This window comes from Pantherophis guttatus, chromosome 5, assembly GCF_059756535.1.
Source record: "Pantherophis guttatus breed Tessera chromosome 5, ASM5975653v1, whole genome shotgun sequence".
Classification (NCBI taxonomy): Eukaryota; Metazoa; Chordata; class Lepidosauria; order Squamata; family Colubridae; genus Pantherophis; species Pantherophis guttatus.
In genome coordinates this window covers 27,342,257-27,365,229 of record NC_142067.1, presented here as the reverse complement: position 1 = coordinate 27,365,229, position 22,973 = coordinate 27,342,257, and the positions used below count along the sequence as shown (strand labels likewise).

The 22,973-nt window shown below is 37.1% G+C and overlaps 2 protein-coding genes across 8 annotated transcripts in view; both read left to right on the top strand.

The window, feature by feature from the left end:
- Window positions 1-173: 173 nt before the first annotated feature.
- Window positions 174-18,407, top strand: SPART (spartin). 7 transcript variants are annotated; one of them, XM_034411345.3, is made up of 10 exons: window positions 174-327; window positions 3,950-4,768; window positions 5,774-5,971; window positions 6,341-6,397; window positions 6,961-7,065; window positions 10,822-10,945; window positions 12,802-12,996; window positions 14,350-14,508; window positions 14,596-14,686; window positions 17,169-18,407. In XM_034411345.3, the coding sequence occupies exons 2-10, from the start codon at window positions 3,959-3,961 to the stop codon at window positions 17,380-17,382; spliced, it is 1,953 nt and encodes a 650-aa protein (XP_034267236.2). In that variant the 5' UTR covers window positions 174-327; window positions 3,950-3,958; the 3' UTR covers window positions 17,383-18,407. The 7 variants fall into 7 exon arrangements, with proteins under 7 accessions (XP_034267236.2, XP_034267226.2, XP_087750902.1 ...); XM_034411335.3 differs by having other exon boundaries at window positions 174-668; XM_087894776.1 differs by lacking the exon at window positions 6,341-6,397.
- Window positions 18,408-20,189: 1,782 nt separating this feature from the next.
- The window catches only part of CCDC169 (coiled-coil domain containing 169), a 32,662-nt gene continuing 29,878 nt past the window's right edge, over window positions 20,190-22,973 (top strand). Inside the window, exons 1-2 of the mRNA XM_034411322.3 lie at window positions 20,190-20,443; window positions 22,674-22,756. Coding sequence (XP_034267213.1) covers window positions 20,364-20,443; window positions 22,674-22,756 — 163 coding nt within the window. The 5' untranslated portion in view covers window positions 20,190-20,363. The remainder of the gene's footprint in view (window positions 20,444-22,673; window positions 22,757-22,973) is intronic.

Below are 22,973 nucleotides of genomic sequence, written 5' to 3'. Positions count from 1 at the left end.
ACCTCAGGAATTCTGGGAACTGAAGTCCACAAGTCATAAAAGGGCCATAGTTGCCCACCTCTGTTTTACAAGAATTACGGTATAATTAGAAGAGAAAGCGGGCGCCGGTTTCTAGGAGGACGGGCGGCAGCTCCTCCTGGCGGCCAAAAAGGGACCGAAGCGAACCAGAAGATTCTGGCTTTGAGGAAAAGGCCGGTCTGGTGACTGGCGGCTGACGGCAGCCGCTCACGTGACGCCGCATGGGCCGCGGCCCCAACAACTGAAGCAGCCGCGGAGGGTTAATTGGACAGGTGTTTCTGCGGCAAAGAGCCCGGGGGAGTTGTGGGGGTGAGTGAAAAGGGGAAGGCGGGGGACGGAGACGGTCGGCGGGAGAAGTGTTGACGACGAGCGTTGTTGACCCGGGTGAAAGTTTCATTAGCCACTCGCGACGTCCTGCCGTCCCCTCCCCGGTTCTTTCGGTTCAGCCGTGATGCCCTGTTGCGGTGCTGGAAGTGACCTGTGGACTGCAGACGCGTAGAGGCCCTGCGGTGGGTGCAGGCTTGGCAGGAAGAAGACTGTCAATCTAAAAAGTCGAGCCTCGCGAAAAAAAAAACAAACCCGCTCGTGGGTTGCTCTGGTCTGGACTTAAGGGAGGTTTTGACTTCGTTCCTTGGCCGGTGACGCAAGTCGTGAGTATTGAATAATTCAAAATAGCGTTGAAGTCTGAAACCTCACTTCCCAGCGTTGGAAGAAGGTTGCGTCGCTTTTTATTATTATTATTATTATTATTATTATTATTATTATTATTATTATTATTATTATTATTATTATTATTATTATTATTATTATTAATGGATGCATTCAAGTAACTACTATGGAGTTTGATTCTCTGAATGTGTTCTGCTTATCTATTAAATCTGGGCTAAAGCTTTCAAGAAGAGGCTGGATTGACATCTGTCAGAAATGGTGTAGTAGGGTCTCCTGCTTGGGCACGGGGTTGGACTAGATGACCTACAAGGTCCCTTCCAACTCTGTTTATCTGGTTTCCTTCAATGGTGTTTTAAGTACAAACCAGTAACATTTACCAGCTGGTTCCCACACCGTTCAGCAGCACTTATGTCTAGGTGAATTGTGCATAGGGGGTACTTATGTCTAGGTGAATTGTGCACAGGGGATACTTACGTCTAGGTGAATTGTTGTGCACAGGGAGTGCTTACGTCTAGGTGAATTGTGCACAGGGGTTGCTTACGTCTAGGTGAATTGTTGTGCACAGGGGGTCCTTATGTCTAGGTGAATTGTGCACAGGGGTTGTTTACGTCTAGGTGAATTGTGCATAAGGGGTGCTTACGTCTAGGTGAATTGTGCAAAGTATTTCAAGAGTATGCGCTCTTTCAGACTTCCAAGTGAAAAACTTTAGATCATACGCGGACATACTATATTTCATATTAGATTGTAGACCTAGCTCTTGTTGAAATTGGGTTAATCATAGGCAAGTCATTATTTGTTTAACCTTAGTTGCTCACTAGCGGCCAGAAGATTGACCTAAAATTTATTTAGGTCCTAAATAATCTCTTAAGAGTTGTTCTAGCTTTTACATTGTATAATTCTCAGAATAAAGCAGAACTGGGAGAATGTACTCATGCCAGCGCTCCATAAATTGTGGGTAGCAGAACATGCTCTTATTTAGTATGTGCAGAAATGAACTGTAACAATCTAAATAGCCCCTACACAGCAATAAACTGATAAAATATCTTGCAAAGCTAGTGATGTGAACCCAGAATGATTCCATCATGGAACATAAGCAAATTGTAATGGCCCTATTTGTACAATTTGCTAAACCAGAATAAGTCACATAGTTTTAGTATGGTCTTTTTGCTAAACCATGATCTGGTTTTGGCTCATTAATTTATAAGTCATGGTTTCAGATGTTGTGTAAACACAGACAATTCTGCACACAGTATGTAGGATCCGGGAGTAGTCAGGTAAACTATGGTATATTATCTGCTCTAGCTCAAGCCATTCCGTCTATTGATTGTAGATTCTCATAGATTAGAATACTGATAGCTGAGGCAGAACTTCGTAACTTGAATCTGAAGTTAGTTAAATTATACATAACATCATGACTAGGATATTTCCTTCCTTAAGTGCATTGCTGATGTTTGCTGTTGTCAGAATGTTGAATTGAGACTGTAGTCAGAGGCATTTTTTGTTCCAAAAGACAACAAACTTAACTATTATTTCTAGGAAATGTTTTCATTGCACCAGTCATACTATGATACATTTTGAAATAACTCATTTATTAGATGAGATTTAAGCTCAGAATGTCTAAATCAGAATTAATCCACAATACAATATGTAAAATCAGCTTTTGTGACTTATAAGCAAAAATATTGGCTTATGTTGACCTCATGGCTATATTGACCTCTGGAAGCATTTGGTAGTATCCATAAAGAACCCCAGAAATTGTGACTTTTAACGTAATGGATAATGTCATATGATACTGAAGAGCAGTCATTTTTGGCTGTATGCACAATTATACTGTCTATTTCCAGGTTTAGTATATTATCTGAACATAATTTGATTATGTGATTTATTCAGTAAAAATAATTAAACAGGTATGAACCATTTATGTAATTGCATTGAGTTTCCATACCATCCAATAACAGTAATTATCCAGGAGTGATGGGCAAATGAGACATAGTCACGGATAGTGACTATGATTTCACTTGACTGTAAAGGAGATAACTAAGATTAGTGATTTTAAAACCAAAAACATAATAGAAAAAGACAACAACAAAAATGAAAAAAGAAAAAAAGAACATACACATACACCAAACGGTAAAATACAAAATATAAATAACAACATTATATAATATTTTATAATTTTCTGCATCGACAATTATCTTTACTTTTAAATTCAATCTTCCTATAATTATATCAGTTGTGTCTGTCACATTATATAAATCATCTTTAGATAATATCTAAGACTAAATTTTTGGAGGTATCTAAAACTGACCATATTGGAAGATTATAGTTGGCTTACTTTGATTCAGATGTAGTTAATGAGCACTTCCTTTTCCTTTAATCAGAAGCTAATTTGATATTCATAATTAATGTATTTTTGAACTAGGCTTATCCGGAAGCTGGAATTCCAGATGACAGGATGTTGAAGTGTATAATTTTCTATTGACATTGGCAAGGACTGCTGTTAAAAAGTCTGTTAGTTTGGAAGAGTTGCTGAAAAAGCAAATGCTCAGACATTCATTGTTTAAATCCTAATTGTTTAGGCTTTGCAAGATGCTTAGAGTTACTGTTAAGATTAAGGCAACATATACATCAGGCATGTCAAACTCAAGGCCCACAGGCCCGCGATGTGGTTGGATCCAGCCCGCAAGGCTGTCCTGGAAAATGTAAGGGGCCAACTCGCATCGCTTTGACCAGTCTACCCACATCACTTCGGCCCAGTCTACCCAGGTTGCTTCGGGCCGGTCTACCCAGTGCAAAGAGGAAACATACCAGCAGTTTGGGGAGTGGTGTCAAACTGGCCACACCCACCCAGTCCCCCCCCCCCGAGGTCAACCATAGCCCTGATGCAGCCCTCAATGAAATTGAGTTTGATATCCCTGCTATACATTTATTAAATCAATGATGCTGCAGATCAGGAATACAGATCTTATAGCTCTCCAAATGTTGCTGAGTAATGTTTTTGAATCTGTCACCTTTGATCCTGATGGCTGGATTATTAAATTTGAGCAATATCTGAAGGACTCCAGATTCTCCAGACTCAAAGACAAAGAAAACTATTTAATAAAAATATCATTTGATGTCCTTTTAAGATGTCATCTAACATAAACATTCTGTGTGTATGTGTGTGTATAGCTGATTTCACTTTAACATTTGGATTTAGATACCTTCCACTAATGTATTCGCTTCTGTTCAATGTTTCCACTTAATTTATTCTATGTTTCAGTGTGCAATAATGGAGCCAGGTCAGGATTCAGCTATGCAAGAAAATGAAAATGCAAGAGCAATTGAAGATGAGTACAAGAAAGCTTTTGTGTATATTAATAAAGCATTGAATGCAGATGAATTGGGTCAAATAGAAGCAGCAAAGAATTATTATAGGCAGGGGCTTACCCACTTAAGCAAAGGAGTTCGTATTCCATCAGAAGGTCTTGAAGGCACCAAGAGCCATGCTATACCTGTTAGGCAAATGCAGCAAAAGATGAGAGAAACTTTAGAAAATGTTACTGCTCGTTTGAGACTTCTAGATGAAAATTCCCAAGTAAATATCACTACCATTAGCTCCAATATAGAGATGCCCAAATTATATCCAACAATTCCATCTAAAGAAAAGCCTGAGAAGCCTCTTGTGCCCAGTTCATTGACATCACCCCCTCAACCACTTTCAAGCCATGGAAATATTGGATCTACAAGCCAAGGGCAAATGGCTGCAGTGAGTCCATCAACTTCAATGCCCAATGAAGCACCTCCTGCTTATACTCCAGAGGCCACTGATGGCCACTATACTGTGTCTTATGGGACAGAGTCTGGGGAATTCTCATCTGTTGGAGAGGATTACTATAAAAAATGTACTCAGCCACCTCCCGTTGATAATTTTGGAGTAGATGCTGATGAATTAATCCTCATTCCCCATGGTGTGCAGATTTTCTATGTCACCCCTGATGGACAAGTTAGTGCTCCCTCATATCCTGGATATCTTCGCATTGTAAAGTTTTTGGATACAGATGCTGCAACCGCCCACAATCGTCCTCCTGCTTTCCTTCAGGTAATGCCTGTTCTCTTTGTACTTACAGTCTTCCCAAGGTATTAGATAGGAAGCCTTGAGGAAATGCCAGCAGTTTTTGGGAGGCCAAAGATGTTCTACTTGTGCTTTAGGAAATAATTGTTTTCAAACTATATTCATTCAAAGACTTTTTGGATGTTCCACATAGAGACGTGTTTCCTAAGGTGTGTTTTTTAAGTAAGGTAGTAGTAAAGGCCAAAGCAAACTTAGTGTGCAGGCTAATAAGCATTCATGAACCCCATACCTACAACTGAATCTATTACTTATGTTGAGGTTTATCTTTATCTTGACTTGCTATTTAATTGTCATTGATAAATTTGCCCCATTCTTTACAACCTGTGAACTGCATTCAGTATATGTTTTACTTTGAACTTCCATCTTCATCAGACATTCTAAGGTAAGGAATGTCAATCCTTCAGAAGCCATGAAAAATCTGTTTAGTTAGCTGTAAGTCAACGCTGAAGTCAGCTTTCCATGTATATTGAGGAAGTGCTGGAGAGCTACTGTTAAACCATATGTGTCATCTCAAGGGCTACTTAATATGACTTGATATGAACCAGACTGCTACCCTGTAACCCTAGACTATGTACTGTATATACATTTCACTGGCTTTAACAAAAAACATTATCATACAATGCTAGCTTTTTGTTAAGCCTCTGCTAGAAAAGCCTGCCTATATATTAAGACAGTCTATATCAGTTACATAGAAGGTTATGTATATAATTAAATGCTGAAGGCAATATTTGGGGATAATTATAACTGGTTAAGTTCTTTGGGACCATTTCATACACTGAAAGCTATACACCTATAGTTCTGAAAATAGCCTTATAAATGTAATTCTTGGTCCCCTTCAACAAAAACCTTCTAAAAAAGGACCCATGAAAGTATCAGATTTATTTATTATATTGATTTTTTAAAATTAAACAATGAATGTCTTTGTATTTTGTTCATTAAATACTCAATCTATTTGGCTTTCTCGCTTTCCAGGTTTGTGACTGGATATATCCTCTTATGTGCAGCCAGTCTCCTGTTCTCTCATGCAGGACTGGAGTCTATATGTTCCCTGATATGATGGCACAGGTATCAGGATCCTATGTAGGAGTAGTGTTGTCTTCAGAACTTCCAATCGCTGACCGAGAACTATTTGAAGATCTATTGAAACAGATGACTGACCTTAGAATACAGGTAAAACACTTATTTCATGCAGTCATTGACAGAAATTCCAGTGCACTGGAATTTCTGCTCATATCACCCAGCATATGTGTTATTGGACAGGCATCTCTGTATACTTATCTCAATTCTATAGCAGCCCAGTTGACACGAACATGACAAAGTGATTTCTAATAAAATACAGCTATATTGTGGAAGAGTATTGGTTCTATTCTATAATTTGACATTTTAAAACATCTGTTGCAGCCTTTTAAAATCATTGGCCTTGTATTGATTTTGGTTATGGGATTTAATTATAGTAAGATACCAGAAATTATGCATTTTGCATAATTAAATTATTTATGTTTTCCTCTTCCCTCATCCAAAAAAAACTCCTTCGGGTAGATTCAGGAAGACACTATTACAACAAAAATGATGGGAATACTTGACCAGTTGCAAACAGTAAGCAAAATATGTTACAGATATTTTAAAAGAACATCCTTTTAAACCAGATATTTCAGTATAAGATTATGAAGATCTAATTTATTTAACCCATTCATGAAATGAAAACAAAAATTAGAAGTGCTAGGATGGTAGAAAATTTAGCTGATGGTAATAGAAGAGATGGTCATCTAATATGTATATAATAGCAGATAATTATTGTCACACCTTATTGAGTAAAATGATAATCTTTAAATATGAAACTACATTCTCCTTTGTAGACATTTGGAAATCTATTGTTTAATAGTAAACAATGGTTTAATTACAGTTTATTTTTTCTTCTCTATTTAACTTTTATTTGCTTATTATTCACCTTGGATATTATTCTGGTTCTAAAATCTGAATTTTTCTTGATCTCATAGTATAAACACAAGTTGAGATCTTTATTAGTCTGAATTCACTTGCATGCATCTCATTTTAAAAGGATAATTTTGTAAGGGAATTATGCTGTTTCTGTGAAAGAATGCAGAATGGATTCTTTGTTGAGCCTTCAAACTGTTGATGTCCTTGATATGGTACTGCAGGCTCCAAGATCCCGTGAGGGAGTAGGGTTTCCATCAGAATGCCAAAGGTCTTACAAAGAACTTTTTGAGGATATGTTAAAACAGATATCAGATCTTGGAACTAAGGTAACTTTGAGGATTATGATTTAATGGTGGTGGCAAAGTTTTACAAATAGCCTTGGTTTTGCAATGTGCAGTATTTATCTATTGTAGAACATATATGTCACCAAAAAAGTTACTTTGTGAACCAATTTTATTGAACCAATAAATATTAGATATATGTAAAAAAATGGGGATTTGGAGGATGCTGGTTTGGCAATCAGTGTGTGCTTGCCATGTTTAGAAAAACATATGCTAAAAGATCCTGATAATAGAACTGGACAACATTTGAATAGAACAGTTGGATGTTGGAAATAATGAGATGGACCTAAATTGCTAGAAAGAATATAGCAGAGACACTTTCAGTGAATCCAAACTGTATCTAATTTTAAATATTATAATAAAACTTATGGAGAGGTGGCACAATTAATATTGACTGATAAAATATTATATACAATATGTAAACCCAAACATAAAAAGATTTTTAACCTTGATAGACTTAGACTTAGAATAACTTTATTGTCACTTTGAATGTATACTAATCGGCGTACATTAAAATGAAATTTTGTTGCATACAGCTCTCAAAGGATCTCTTCCTCTAATATATACTACATAAACATGACAAAATAAATAAATACAAAATTATGCATATACCCACATATATTATATGACACAGAGAAACAACAGTCTAGTTCGGATGTATACATGTACAGCATATAACAAGAGAAATGAATCTTGCAAGTTTACCAGACGGATGGCATAGGGGACAAAGCTGTTACAAAATCTGGTAGTCCTCCTAGAAATACTTCTAAACCTCCTCCCAGAGCAGAGCAACAGAAACAGACCGTGAAGTGGGTGTATGGGGTCTCTAACAATGCTTTGAGCTCTAAGCACATAGAGCTTATAAGTAGTATTCTGAATGACAGGAAGCAAGCTTCTTATAATTTCAGCTGTCTTTAGCAATCTCTGAATGGACTTTCTCTCTGAGGCACTGCAGCCACCAAACCAAACAATGATGCAGTTTGTTAAAACGCTCTCAATCGTGCCTCTGTAAAAAGTGGCCAGGACAGAAGAAGAAAGATGTGCTCTCCTCATCTGATGCAGGAAATGCGGATGCTGGTTTGCAAGCTTCACTAAGGTGGAGAGACTAGTTCAGATTGTTAGTTATCTGCACCCCCAGATACTTAATACTGTCAACCATCTCTACAGCTGCATCCTTGATACTGAGTGGAGTATGACCATGCCGGCTCTTTCTAAAATCTACGATGATCTCCTTTGTTTTATTAACATTTAGAACCAGGTTACTTTTATTGCACCAGTCCACCAGAGCCTTCACCTCTTCCCTAAACGCATCTTCATTGTCGTCCTGGATAAGACCCAACACTGCAGTATCATCTGCATACTTCACAATATGATTTGTAGCAGATTTGGCACAGCAGTCGTTAACAGTAGCGGACTCAAGACACAGCCCTGTGGGGAACCTGTACTCAAGGAGATGGAGTTGGAAACTTTTCTTCCAACTTGCATAAATTGGGGCCTATCAATAAGGAAATCAAGTATCCAATTACATAAAGGGGTATTAAATCCTAATAGGCCCAGTTTGTTCATCAACTTCTGATGAATATGTTGAGTAAGTCAGTTGCCAAGATCATAGAGAGTTCTAAGTTATAAATCATGTATGGTTTATCATGATATATGACCTGAGGTCATCAGTCCTTGTTTTTTTACAGTGTACAATACTGCAATCTTCTCAGACATATCCGTGAAGTTTTATGCCTGCTTCCTCTTCCATTCTTTGCTGTTTAAGAGTGTAGATTACGAGCCTAATTCACAAATTATGTTATATTTAAATATAGATATTTATTTTTAGCTTAGCATATTGTGTGAATTTCTTAAACCAGTTTCATGCAATGATTCATATTAAAAGCAGCTCTAGTTTTTTTTAAAAAAAACATATAGAAAATGGATTGGCAATTCTTTTTGATAAGATTCAGTGGACAATTCTGGAAAAATGTCCACTTTTATATTTTTAAAAATTATATTGTAAATTTTAGCCATTAGCAGTCCTGGTCAGATAATTCAATTTTCAAACTATTTATTATCAGATTCAATATTACATTATTTTTCAGTTACTATAATATTTATGAAATAAAAAAGAATACTATAATTAATCTTATAAATTCTGAATGACCAACTAATAAAATGTTTTTAAAAACAATATACCTTTTCAGCTACACCTTTGTGGCATAAGAAAACACTGTTCTGGCTTACCAAATATTTCTTTCTGTTTCACACTAATCATTTAGTGAATTTACTGAGGATTAATAATTAATATAGAGTAGTTACTTACATTTCATTCCTGTTCCCTACAGGCCATTTTTAACCAGTAAACATATATGCTAACTAATAATGATCCATAGAGAATGATGTCAATCCAGCATTTATTAAATAGCCATATTCTGTGAATGTGCAATTATTTAATGAATGTACAAGATAAATGTTCTATATAGAGTTTGCATTGTGATGCATACAGTATACTCATTAATGAGATATTGATGATGCCAAATAATGCCAAAATAATGTAGCATCTTTGGAGACTTAATTGATTATAGCAGTGATAATGGTTCCACATTTTATCTCACCTTCTTAACCTTGAAATTAATTTACCTAGATAATTAATTTCTTGAAATTAATTTACTTAGACATTTTTATTATTGATGTCTAGTTCTTAATCCAAAATGTACAGCTGGTAACTGACAAAAGGTGCCATCTAACTATCACATGATTGTATTTGTCCTATTCCTGGCTGTGCCAGTGTGAGAAAAACCCAGAATAAATAGAATGCATGCTTTTATTTTGTTTGTGAGGGCAGAACACATAGAAGTTCATTCACCCTTCTTATTCTTGCTCTGGGGGTGGGGTGGGGAAAACCCAGAATATAATCTTTCAGTTTTGAACGGATTGCAATTTTAAGGGCAAATAAGAGCACTGAATGAAATAATAGTGGGCTTTTTTTCTAAACTGAAAGAATACTTTCTATATAACCTTTCTATTGTACCTAATGAAGTACAAGTAAGTGTAAAGCAATTAGTAAACAAATACAAGATATGCTATTTTAAAGGCTCTCAATTAAAATTAATTAAAACAAAGCTGGAGAATAGGTGAACCTCCAGAAGTTATTGAACTAGAACTTCCAACAATCCTTTCCATTAAACGTGTTGAATAAGGTGGTTAGATATAGGGTCCATCAGAGCAAAATAGATAGGAAGTAATAAATAATTTGGTAACCTTCCAAATCAAGATTTCTAGAGGGAATCCCTTTGTGTAGAATGTCTTTCCCTGATCTAATTATCAGATCTATTGGGTTTTAAATTCCAGAATTTTACTTTGTTTTGACTTTATCAGCATGTTATATAAAAACATTTTAAGTAAAATTCCTAATCATGATAATGTAGAATTATGTAATCAAGAATGCAGTGTAGCTGTCTAGCAACTCTGAGAAATATTTTTTTTAAAGAATATTTAAGCATATTATCAATGAGGAGTTTACAAAATTTCAAAGGATAATGCTCAATTAAGAATATGCAAGTCTGTTATGCAATACTTTGTCAAATTCAATAATATTCTAAAATGTATAATAATACATATTGCAAATCAGAAAATGTTTTGGTCACAAAGTAAATTCTCTGTAGGATGACATGATTTTTAGCTAATTTAATATATAACTGTTTTTCTTTGTCTTCTGTTGTTTGTATTTTTGTGGATATTAATTTCACATATTAGCCTGCTGAAGCTTCAAGTGATGTGATCAACCTTGGTCAAATTGTACGTATTCAACCAGTGCCTGAAGAGAGAGATCGTGAATTACCTGACTGGAGTGAGAAAATAGCTCATGGCATCTTATCAGGTACTCTCAGACTTTGAAGAAAGCACCAGACTTTAGATGCTATATGTTGCAAATTTCCAAGTATGGCTTGGTCTTATGGAAGTTATAATATCTGTGCATCTGTATGGTATTAACTTGAGTAAATCTGCATTGATGCTTAATTTATCTCTTGCTATTATGCCAATATAAAATTTATGACTAAAACCATGATAGCTAATAAACAGTTGAGTAAATCCAATTTTTAGTAAAACCATGTTAACTAAAGTTCTGTAAACAGAAATTGCAGCCAAACGTAATTTGTGTTTATTATTAGTTACATTAGTGCAAAGATGGTTTTTTAAAAAATCAATAGATATATTTAAAAATAGTTGGCTTCCAGTTTCGCACTTCAGTTCCAGAGTGACATCTAGATGGTGAAAATATCTATCATTTGATAATAATATTTATTTTAATGGATTTGAAAACATAGGTTACAACTGCTTTCTTTAATTGCTTAAAGATTTGGCTGAAGGAAAATTAGTGTGTAACATGAACACCTTCCCTAAAAATTGACATAGGCTAATTTTCATTAGTTGAAAGCCAGGTTTGAATTTAAGATACTAGTGTGGCTCTGAGGCAGAAAGGGAGTTAGCAGAGGTAGTCTTCCCTTAACATCCATTTGTTCAGCAATCACTCAGTTACAACAGTGCTGTAGTAAGGGACTTACAACCAGTACCGATAGTTCTAGCTGTTGCAGCACCCCTGTGGTCACATGAACAAAATTCAGACCCACCTGCATTTATGACCTTTTGGCTACCCACCTACCAGCTGCTGCCAGCTACCTTCACAACCTGGCCTTACCCACCTTTGCCGCATCACCTACCACTGCTGTACTGGGCATGGTCTTCTTTCATACTGGTGCAACCAGGGCATCTCTTGTGCTCCGCCCAGAGTCTCTGTTTGCACACCAGCCAAAGTCTTCTGGGCTTATTTCGCTAAGCAATGTAGTCATGTGACATCATGTTTTATAACTGCAATACTTAGTAATGGAAATTCTGATCCCAATTACCAATGTTAACTGAGAACTACCTGTAATGATAAGTTCTTGTTTTAAAATCTGAATCTTAAAATATTTTCAGAGAGGCAATAAAAATTCTTTTAAAACAAGTACAGGTAGTCCTCGACTTACAACAGTTCATTTAGTGACTGTTCAAAGTGGTTTATGACAGTTTTTCATACTTACGACAATTGCAGTGTCCCCATAGTCATGCGATCAAAATTCGGATGCTTGGTAACTGGCTCATATTTATGACGGTTGCAGTGTTCTGGGATCACGTGATGATCTCTTTGGTGACCTTCTGACAAGCAAAGTCAATGGGGAAGCCACATTCACTTAACAATTGGGTTATTAACAACTGTAGTGATTCACTTAACTGTGGCGCAAAAGGTCATAAAATGGGGCAAAACTCACTTAACAAATAGTTTACTTGGCAACAAAAAATTTGGGCTCAGTTGTGGTTGTAAGTCGAGGGCTACCCGTGAACCAAAATAATTCCCTGACCGTTCAGTGACTAAAAATCAAATGGTAATCTAAACCAAGATATTCATTTAGAAAATATTCAACTCTGTCAGACGTCTAGGAGACACTGATTCACCAATTATATACCATGACTTAGAAGCGATCCCATGTCTATTTTCATTTCAGAGAGAAATTTCTTGACTGGCCTTAGACCATGTGGGGGAAGTCTTCTGGCTATATGAATCTCCTAATATTGCAATTTGAATAAATAATAAAAGCTTTGATTTTAGAGTTAACAATAACAAAATTTTGTCCTGAGGGCTAATTCTTGATAATATTACCGTACTTCATAAACATTGTTTGATATATTTCCATAAAGGAGCATCCTGGTTGAGCTGGGGTCTGGTCAAAGGAGCAGAATATACTGGAAAAGCAATCCATAAAGGAGCCTCTAAATTAAGAGAACACATTCACCCAGAAGAAAAACCTTTGGAGGTCAACCCAACTGTAGCAAAGGGACTGCATGTGGCAAGGCAAGCTACAGGGGGAGCAGTCAAAGTCAGTCAGTTCTTGGGTAAGACATGGAAATCCAGTTTCCTTGGGAAAGTCCTGAGTTGCTTAGCATGGTCTATACTATAGTTTATGTTTTGTAGTTTCAGATTTTTTTTGTCCTTTTTATAAATATTAAGAAAAAAGTAAAGAGCTCAGAGCATTGGACCATAGGTGATTACCATGTTGCTATCAAGGGAGCGTTCACTGAGAAATTAGACATTTTTAATCTCAATAATTCTTTCAAACCATTTTATGCTTGCTTACAAATATATCACTAGGCATATTTTAGCACATATTCATTCTTCTCCTCAAATAAATGTTGTGATCAGTTTGTTGTACTCCATACTATGTGGAGTAGGTAGGGCCAGGTCCCTAATTTTGAGCAGGATGTTCTTTGGGTGTGAAAAAAAGCTTGAGCTGCTGGAAATTTGCCCTTTAATCCATAAACCTACCCAGTCTGGAGGGTTTTATAGGCTCAAAAGAAACTTTGACAGTATGCACTTTTGTACACTTGCTTATAGTTTATGGAAGTGTATATACATGGTCAACTGTGACTTTTAACCAAACATGATTAAACATCATAGTTTAATATGGGGAAAACAATCTATTATATAGTAAAATCTTGCCATCAATTTTCAAATAATTTGCTCTATTGACAGAAGTGCTAAACTTCAGCATAGCTTCTAGTAATCTATGATTTTTCATCTAAGAAAACTTGCCCTCAATTTGTTATAGTCCAAATTATGTTGACTAACCTTCCTTTCCCTGGTGTTCTCTAGATGTATTGAGCTTCAACTTCTATAATTCATAATCGGTGCACATATTGGTAGAAGTTAAAGTCACTTATATTATAAGCAGCTCTGAGCAGTTCAAATAATTCAGTCTATTTTGACTGTGACTTGGTCTTGTCATCAACTACATGATATCTGTACATAATGAAACTAGTTAAACTGCAATTGTTTAAAATCAAACTGTTTAATATGCTGCTAGACATTTATTTATTTAAAATATTTAAACTCTACTTTTCTACTGAAAATGCCTTCTTAAGATAGATGATATCCCTGATATCAGAAGCCTAAGTTATCTGGGTTGCATTATGAATCTAAGGTGATGAATATCTGTTGATTTTTTTTATTTATTTAAAAAAAATTATATTGCCACCTACTCGTCTATGGCGACTCAAGGTGGTTTATACAATATAAAAGCATCATATAAAAAGGATGAAATGTTACCATTTCTATTGCTGCTTCTGAGAAATAAAATCATTGGAAGAAATGTCAGACAAAATGTGTTTATAAGGCTTGATTGAACAGAGTATAGAATGGACCAAGTATCTATAAAAAAATGTCACCTTCAATAGTGCTTTCTGTTTTAGTTGAAGGTGTTTGTTCTGTGGCAAGTTGTGTTGGCAGAGAGTTAGCCCCTCATGTGAAGAAACACGGAAGCAAACTGGTTCCAGAATCCCTTAAGAAAGACAAAGATGGAAAATCAACTTTGGATGGTGCTCTAGTTGTAGCAGCAAGTGGAGTTCAAGGTAACCAAATTAAATAATTATCTGTCAATGCATATTAAGCTAATTGTTTATATATTAGTTATCTTCTGATTCTAATTATTTTTGCAGGGTTTTCAACAATATGGCAGGGTTTGGAATGTGCCGCAAAATGCATTGCTAAAAATGTATCTACAGAGACAGTAAAGACAGTCAGGTTCAAGTAAGTTTTTTTCCTCTTCTGCATAAATCACTGTTAGGGAATAACAATTGCATAAAAGTACTTTTTGTCTACTGCTTAATTGTACATTATTGTGATATAAATACATAGTTTTCTCAATTATATAGAAATAAGAGATAAGTAAAAAAGGCTTTGTTGCCGAAGAATCTTTCTATTCAATAGTCCCTGTCCCCAAATTTTTCTTCCCTGCAATGCCAGAAGTAACATGGACCAAAACAACAATCCTTTAGTCCAGCCTTTTTACGTAATATGTTGTAGAGCAGCAGTCTTCTACCTTTTTGGCACTGGGGATCAGTTTCGTAGAAGACAATTTTTCCACAGGGCGGGGTGTGGGTGTGTGTTTGGTTTTGCTTGCTTGCCTGCCACTCACCTCCAGCTGTGCAGCTGCTTTAAAGTGGAAAGACAATTCCCTAGAGTTAGGCTGGATTCCCGATGACTAGATGGACACATTCCTATCATTTTCTTACCAACAATTCAGCAACGCAAATGGTTGCATTGCCTTCTGGAGTGTATTTTGAACCTCACAGTCTAACTTAACAACCAAGGGCTTTTCTGATGGTCTCCCACCCAAACACAAGCCTATTGTGACTTGTCTCATTTTTTAAATTGGGCAAGATAAGTCATATGCTTCCATTGGCTTTAGGGAACAATCACAAACATGCAATATAACTGCAAAGACATGAACATGACAAAGTATTTTTAGGCTTACAGCTTGTAGGCTTTCATGCTGTACCCCAAAGGGAGGTGCATGTATGTAGGTCACATGGTTGGCACTGCAACATGTTTCAGCATCGTCCATCCCCCCCCCCCGACAGCCCCATGGACACCTATAATCTCATGCGCACTTGAATTCAATGTTGGTAATACTCCACCAGCTTTAAAGTTGCATCATTTCACAGGCATCAAATTGGAAAGGGTTATTGTTGCTCTTTGGGTATATTAACAGATTTAGTTTATTAGCTCACTAGGAAAATATATCTGATAGGCTGTGTGTGACAAATTATGTGAGGTAGTCTCATTTTTTCAGTACAGATAGGTCTTGATTTGTACATTTAATCCTATGAAATGATCACATTATTCGAATTTGCATTATTTTAAATATTTCTATAGAAAATAGGGTAATATGTTCCAGCATGATCAACCAGGAAATGAAAACGCTTACATATAATGTTTTTGTTTATCATGAAACATAACAGTTAAAGATTAAAATAATATACCTATATCTTAAATTTATTTATTTAACTAAGTCACAAGAGTAGTCATTTTTACAAAAAAAAAAAATTAAAGCCATCATGTTCTAAATAGATCTCATACATATTTAAAATAAATCAAGTGAACAAAGGATAAACCTATATCCGAAATAGAACTGTTATTGCCTACATTCTGTTGTACAGGTAATCCTTAATTTACAACCACAACTGGGACAGAATTTTCCATTGTTAAAACAATTGCGGTCATAAAGCAAATATCACATGATGGGATCACTTTGTGATTGCAATCCTGTCATCCCGGTTGCCATTATTAACAGAATCATGGTTTGTTAAGTGAGTCCCCATCCCTAAAATTAAGCCATTCCAGGCTTGATTCCTACCAGCCCTTAGTCTTAGTAAGGTAACGGATTGTTCCCAACTTCCCGCACCTGCCTATCTCCCCTCCTCCATTTCTGCCATTTGGCTGCCATGCATCCTGCTTTGTGGGGCGGCAAGCAACCCCAGAACTGCACACCTGGAAAGCTACAGCCACGTAGCCACAGTTTCCCTTGACACCTTGCACTCCAAGACCCTTGTTGCTATGTGCTCCACTATCCTAGGTGCCCTTCATGTTCCTCTTGCTGTTGATGAGTCATGTCTGGCCTGGCTGCTGGGCTGGCTGTGGCAAAAAAAAAAGGGCCAAAAGCAGCCCCAATGCACAAAAATGCTTGTTTGCAAAAAGCTCCTGGGGCATGGCACACCAAAAAGCTCCACCACACCCAGGAGTTCTATGCAAAGGAACTGTTTTGGGCTTTTTTTTTTCCAAATGCAATTGGAAAGCCAATTCCTATATTCTTAAGTGTAAGGGTTTTTTTTCCCCCAGTTAATGATTAACAATGTGCAGCACATGGGAATACCGTGTTTCCCCGAAAATAAGACCCTGTCTTATATTTTTTAACCCCAAAATAAGCGCTTGGCCTTATTTTCGGGGAGGTCTTATTATTTTGGGGCGCGTGGAGCAAGACAGGGCTCCTCTTGCAGTCTTACCTGATTTCCAGCTGTGTTTCCCTAACCCTAACCAGAGGAAATGGCAGGGACTGTCTGTGCATGCAGTTAAATATTTTCGGGGAGGGCTTATTTCAGCGCATGCGCTCAAAAGCCTGATTGGGTTTATTATCAGGGGATGCCTTATTTTCAGGGAAACAGGGTATGTATAAAACAGCTTTCCTTAATTGTACTGCGCTGAAAATTAAGTCTTATATTTTCCTTCTTAGGTACGGGGATGATGCTGGCCAAGCTACAAATAATGCTATGAGTTCTGCCATTAATGTTGGTGTAACAGCTTTTAATATCGACCATATTGGAATCAAAGCTATGGTCAAGAAAACTGCAAAGGAAACAGGCCACGCAGTCCTGGATGATTATAAGATTACCGAAAAAGATGAAAATAAAGCTCTACAAAAGAGAGAAAAAAAAGATGAACAATAAATCCATGCAACTGAATTGCCAAAAGCCTTAATATATATTTAAATGAAATGAATTAACAGATTTGGTATTTTTATAATCTTCAACGTCTGGACTTAATTTATCAAACTTGAAGATTAACCCTTTCTAAAAATTATTTCTCTTCCCATAATTCCAGTATTGCAGCCTCTTTCAACCCAGCGCTTTCCACGTGTGAAACCAACTTCTATCTAACATGGTACTTTAGCACATCTAGAGAACATCAGGTTGCAAAAGGCCAATTTAAATGAAAACTAAATTTGCAATAGCACTTAACTTGCACAAGGAAACATGGCTGCTTTTTAAGTTGTAAAATGGAGTATTAGAATTTAGTTTGATATGTACTGTTTTAACAACTTCTACTTAATTTTTTTCCTGAATCTTATTTAAGTTATTTCAACTGTACCTGATTTGATTAGGTAGCATATATATTTGAACTGTATTACATAAACAACTGATTAAGCTAGCAAATTCTTAAGCTAGCAAAGTCAGTTCCAATTCTAGAGAAACCAAAGATTGATATTGTCACTATTACTGTTATTAATTCACTTTAGTTTAAACCAGCTTTATGAAATTCTAGTTTTAATTGGAATAGATGGCAAAATATGATGTTGAATTCTATGAAAAAAGATTTCTGCTAAAAAAAGTAAGGGTCCATTTATGGAGGAAGAAAAAGTTTTGTACTCAATATTTATTGTAAAATCATTTATTATAAATTATTTTATTGAGAGGTCTGTATTATTCAGAAATATATCTTTTTGCCTTGTAAGAGAATGAAATTCATTTTCTGTTAGACATTTACATTTCCTTCTCTTTAATATGAAAAAAGCAGTTGCTATTAATATAGAATTTCTAACTTTTAGAGGTTACTTCTAAACCTCTAAAATTGATATGGAATTTAATACTGGTGGTCAAATGTATAGCAAAAAGATAGTACGTTCACTGGTTAAGGAGCTAAACACTTGAAATGACTTATGAATTTAAAATTATAAATAAACTTAAGATGCATATTTTGGCTATCTTCATTTTTATTTAAATACATCCACTCCTTGTTTAATAACCAAGTTCCATTAAATAATTAAACAAAAAAGCTAAATGAACATATGATTGAAAAGATATTGCAAAGATCACTGGTTGCTGACATTTCATTCAGTTAAATTTTGCTTCTTCAGCTATGTCAACGTTACTATCACTCTGGAATGTGTTGTCAAATACATCAAATTTGGTTAGAAATGCACAAATTGATCAAAAGTACTTTTATTTATTAGCATTGCATTTGCAAGTGGTCACTCATGTTTTAAGACCACTAGTCAATGTGTCCCTAAATGAAGAATGTAGTATAAACAAATCAATGATTATAAGTTGAGAGGCAGTAAGATCCCTGTTAAGTTACTCTTGCCAGGTTTTTAAAAAATGGAGCAAAAGCAATGAACATGTGCAAAGTGTAAGTGCAAAATAGCAATAATCTTTGGGTATTCAGTTTGAAAAACATCTTGTGCCAAATAGGGATCTTTAGTAGTGATTCTACGTTTAGCATTTGATAAAAATAAGGAAATTCGGTATCTGGATGTTATCCATACCAAATGACTACTAATGAAACTGCTTGATGTCTTCATTGACAAGACAGCTGCAGAAAACAAGGCTTGCTTTTCATTACACCAGGTTGGTGGGCAAGAATTTGTTGTAATATAGCTGAATTATCTTGGTTCAGAAGGCCATCTTAAGAAACAGAAACTGATGGCAGAAAAAGACCTAGTGGTCCATAGAGTCTGCCCTTCCCTCCTTGTTTTTATTTTATTTTTAATTTCTTTTAATGGTTTTATTTTTAAATTTTTGTCAGATGGTCATGATGGATATCTTATAAAGAAGGATGGCTATTGTTGACCTGTACTATCTGCTCATACCTTCCTTTCCTGAAGCTATCAGAGCTAAACAAGTATTTCTATCATCATGTGCACATATAGATACTGTAGGAAGTCGTCAAGATAGTACCGAGCCCTTGTAATGGACACTCTAGAGCAGGGGTCTCCAACCTTGGCAACTTTAAGCCTGGAGGACTTGAACTCCCAGAATTCCCCAGCCAGCAAAGCTTAATATATAATCATCATATCAATATCATAATCATAATATATGATCCCCTCTGGGTGTTTTGGATGTTAACTGACTTTAGTGGCTAGCAGATTATGGGAATTGAGATCCAACTCTACCTTGGGCTAGGACTCCGGGGTCTCCAAACTTGGCAACTTTAAGACTTGTGGACTTCAACTCCCAGAGTTCCTCAGCCAGCTTTGCTGACAAACTTTGGGAGTTTAAGTCCTCAAGTCTTAAAAGTTGCCAAGTTTGGAGACCCCTGGGCTAGGTGATGGTTGCGTATGAATCTCCCTTACCTGCTGATCTGTTGCTTCTGTGACTGCAACTGAAATTAAGTTTTGTGCCTTAGTGCTTTTTCCCCCATCACAGTATGGAAAACTCCCGCTGAAGAGCAGGAGGCCAGGCTGAAACACAAGACCCTGTGCCCAAAAAGGTTGTACTTTAAAGCATGGCAGGACTGATAAGAACCCAGTTTTGTGTAATGGTTAAGGCAGAGGTCTTCTAAGTGGGCAGCTTTAAGTCTTGTGGACTTCAACTCCCAGAATTCCCCAGCCAGCAAAGGCTTAAAGTTGCCAATGATGGAGACCCCTGCTCTAGAAGCGCCCCCGCCCCCGCAGGGCCGCAAAACCCGGTCGCGCGCCCTTTGCCCTTCCCAAGAAACGAGAGATCCCCCCCTCCCCCATATCATCCCTTTCTTCGGCGCCAGGGCGGGAGCTCAGCATTGTGTCGTCGCGGGAGACGGGAGTGTTCGAAAATCCCTGCCACGTGACCGGCGCTTGTCGCTCTTCCCCGCCTTTCCCCGCGCCTCTCCTGCGTGCTCTCCAAGGCAATGAGGACGCGCGGGGGCAGCGCTCTCTCTGCGTGTGTCGGAAGCCATGGGGGAAGGAGGCGCTCCCAGCCAAGAGCTAGACTTCGCAGGCGTAGAGCTAGAGCTGACTCAAGAGAAGCACATGAAGTGAGTCCTCTCGCCAGCAGCGCCGCAGATGTCTGAATGCGGATGACGCATAAACACCCGGAAAGGGTGGGGTGGGGTGGGGTGGAGTGGGGGGAATGGGGGCTGATGCCAACCCAAAAGGATGCCAGAGAAAACTGCATTATTCGAATGGGAAGAGATGTTTTTTTTGTTTTCATTGCCACGCCCTATGCACTTACCCATTCTGGAAGAGTTCTCTCCTAGAGCTGCAGCTATACGTGCAGAATAACGTTTTTTAAAAAGTTGCTGACACTAAATAGGTTGCAGTCAAAGTTAAAAGTTAGGACACTTTATAAAAGCTTCGTTGTTTTATTTCGATTACCAGAGCCCTGTAGTACGGCTAAGAACTGTTCTTGAATTTATAGCAAAAAACAAAAATGGTTTGAATTTGGGACTTTCTGAATGTTATGTACCTGCATTACCTGAATATATTTACAGCCATGGTGTATCTTAACGACTGGACTTAAGCTACACATGTATATTAAATTTATGGAACATAATAAAATGGAAGATGGATAGTTGTTGTATGGCTCTTAACTAGCCTGCAATCTGTATATGAGGCTATTTCATAAAAGTCTTGGGAAGAGGGGGAAAATGCCATGGATAAGTCGCTGTCTGATTACAATCTTTTCATCTAATTTTGAAAACTAGACCTATGTATGCTAAAATAATAGCGGGAGCCCAGCTAGGGCCTTCAGCTGTGGTTGGAGAGAGAGGCATGCCACCTTCCCTCTTTTTCTCATGCCCTGCTGATCAGCCTACAATTCAGCAGTGGAGAGCAGATTGCTGCTAGTTAATGGCAACCGTCAAACAGGAATCTGGGACAGTTGCTTTAAGTTGTACTGAGAAAAAAGGCTGAGGCTCTCTTCTCTTCCAATAAATCTCAGTGTTACAGCTATAATGTGTTTTAATGTTTTATTGGATTTTTTAAAAATATAAAAAGCTGTACTTCACTTATTCACCACCTGTGGCTCACTATAGATTTTAGCTGTAAGTGATGTATGGACATATTAACTTTTCCCTCTCCTTAGCTGCTAAGGAACTAGTCTTAGCTACCTGGGCCATATCATGAGATCTATGTTTGATTAGATATTGCCTCATCTAGACCAGGAGTCCCCAACCCCCAGTCCATGGACCGGTACCGGGCCGCAGCATGACAGAAACTGGGCCACGCAAACAAGTGAAGCCCCATCTGTGGGATGCAGGCAGCATGTGAAACCACGACCCCTCCAATCCACAGAAAAACCTCTCTCCACAGAACTGATCCCTGGTGTCGAAAAGGTTGGGGGCCTCTGATCTAGACCAATTTTTTTCCCCATACTATCTAGTCAGATGCTAATAGGATGCACACAATTCAGACCGGAGCAAAGAAAGCTTTAAGATATCTTTATACTATGCTGGCAACATCTTGGCAAAGGGAAAGTGCATGTGGAGAAATATTTGCAATGACAGAGCTAGTTTTTGTTTTCACAACTGTTGCAAGCCATGGGAAGGAATACAATTAGATCAGATCAAGGATGGATTTGAATATACCAGTATTTTAGAAGTCTTCACTGCAGCCTTGAGGGAGAGGCTGATTCATCCCTGTAAGTCCCTTTATCATTGTTGTGACAGGTAATTTCCTGTGACTTTTTTTTCTTGAGCCTTCTACTTAGCAGACAAGAATAGTGATGTATATATGAATGGTTCTCCGCTTTTCTGCTTTGGGTACTGTTCTGAATCATCAGATTCAGAACATTAAAGAGAAGTATTGAAAGGCCTTTTAAAAATGCTCTTAATAGTCCTGGCTAGGCATGGAGATATTGTTATTTCTCACTTCATTGTCAAATGTATTTTAAAGACCATAATAGAACATGAGTAATATATTAGGACACAATTCTGGGGATAAAAGCTCTGGAACCCTTTGTTTGGTCATCTGCAGAGTTTAAATGTCATTTTGCATAGTAGCACCAATTCAGATCATCCATCTGTTTAACTAGCTTAATACTGAATCTCTGTATCCAACAAATGCTGGGGGGAAATATGTTTGTCATGACATCTGCTCACAATTTTATAGACTTTAATTAGTCTTGAGAGAGTATCTGATGGTACTTTTATAAGTATTATAGAATCCTGGAGATATGATGTAAAGAATTTATATTACAAACATTTATATTATTTTCATTGACCATTGGGATTTGTAATTGCCATACATGCTTTTTCTTTAATGTAGAGAAATGTTAGAACTCTCCATATTTGAAATGAACAATACAGTAGCAGAACTAGAGAAAAGACTTAACAGACCTGATGATGAAGGTAAGAGATTACATTTGACCTGAGCTAAAATAAGAGTTTTCAAGCTACCTGTGAATTAAAAATAAAAGATTTGATATATGTTTATGTAACTGTCAACTGTTACATTTCTTCATGCTCTAGAGCAGGGGTCGACAACCTGCAGCTCTAGGGCCGCATGTGGCTCTTCCATCCCTCTGCTGTGGCTCCCTGTCGTGGGTTGGCTCTACAATTGATAGGG

What these genes read in the sequence shown, in the direction of transcription:
- SPART (XM_034411345.3), top strand. Translation starts at nt 3,959, where the DNA reads ATGGAGCCAGGTCAGGATTCAGCTATGCAAGAAAATGAAAATGCAAGA. An exon ending in GTCCTCCTGCTTTCCTTCAG is followed by an intron (nt 4,769 to 5,773) that starts GTAATGCCTGTT and finishes CTCGCTTTCCAG; the next exon opens with GTTTGTGACTGGATATATCC. An exon ending in CAAAGTCAGTCAGTTCTTGG is followed by an intron (nt 12,997 to 14,349) that starts GTAAGACATGGA and finishes TTTCTGTTTTAG; the next exon opens with TTGAAGGTGTTTGTTCTGTG.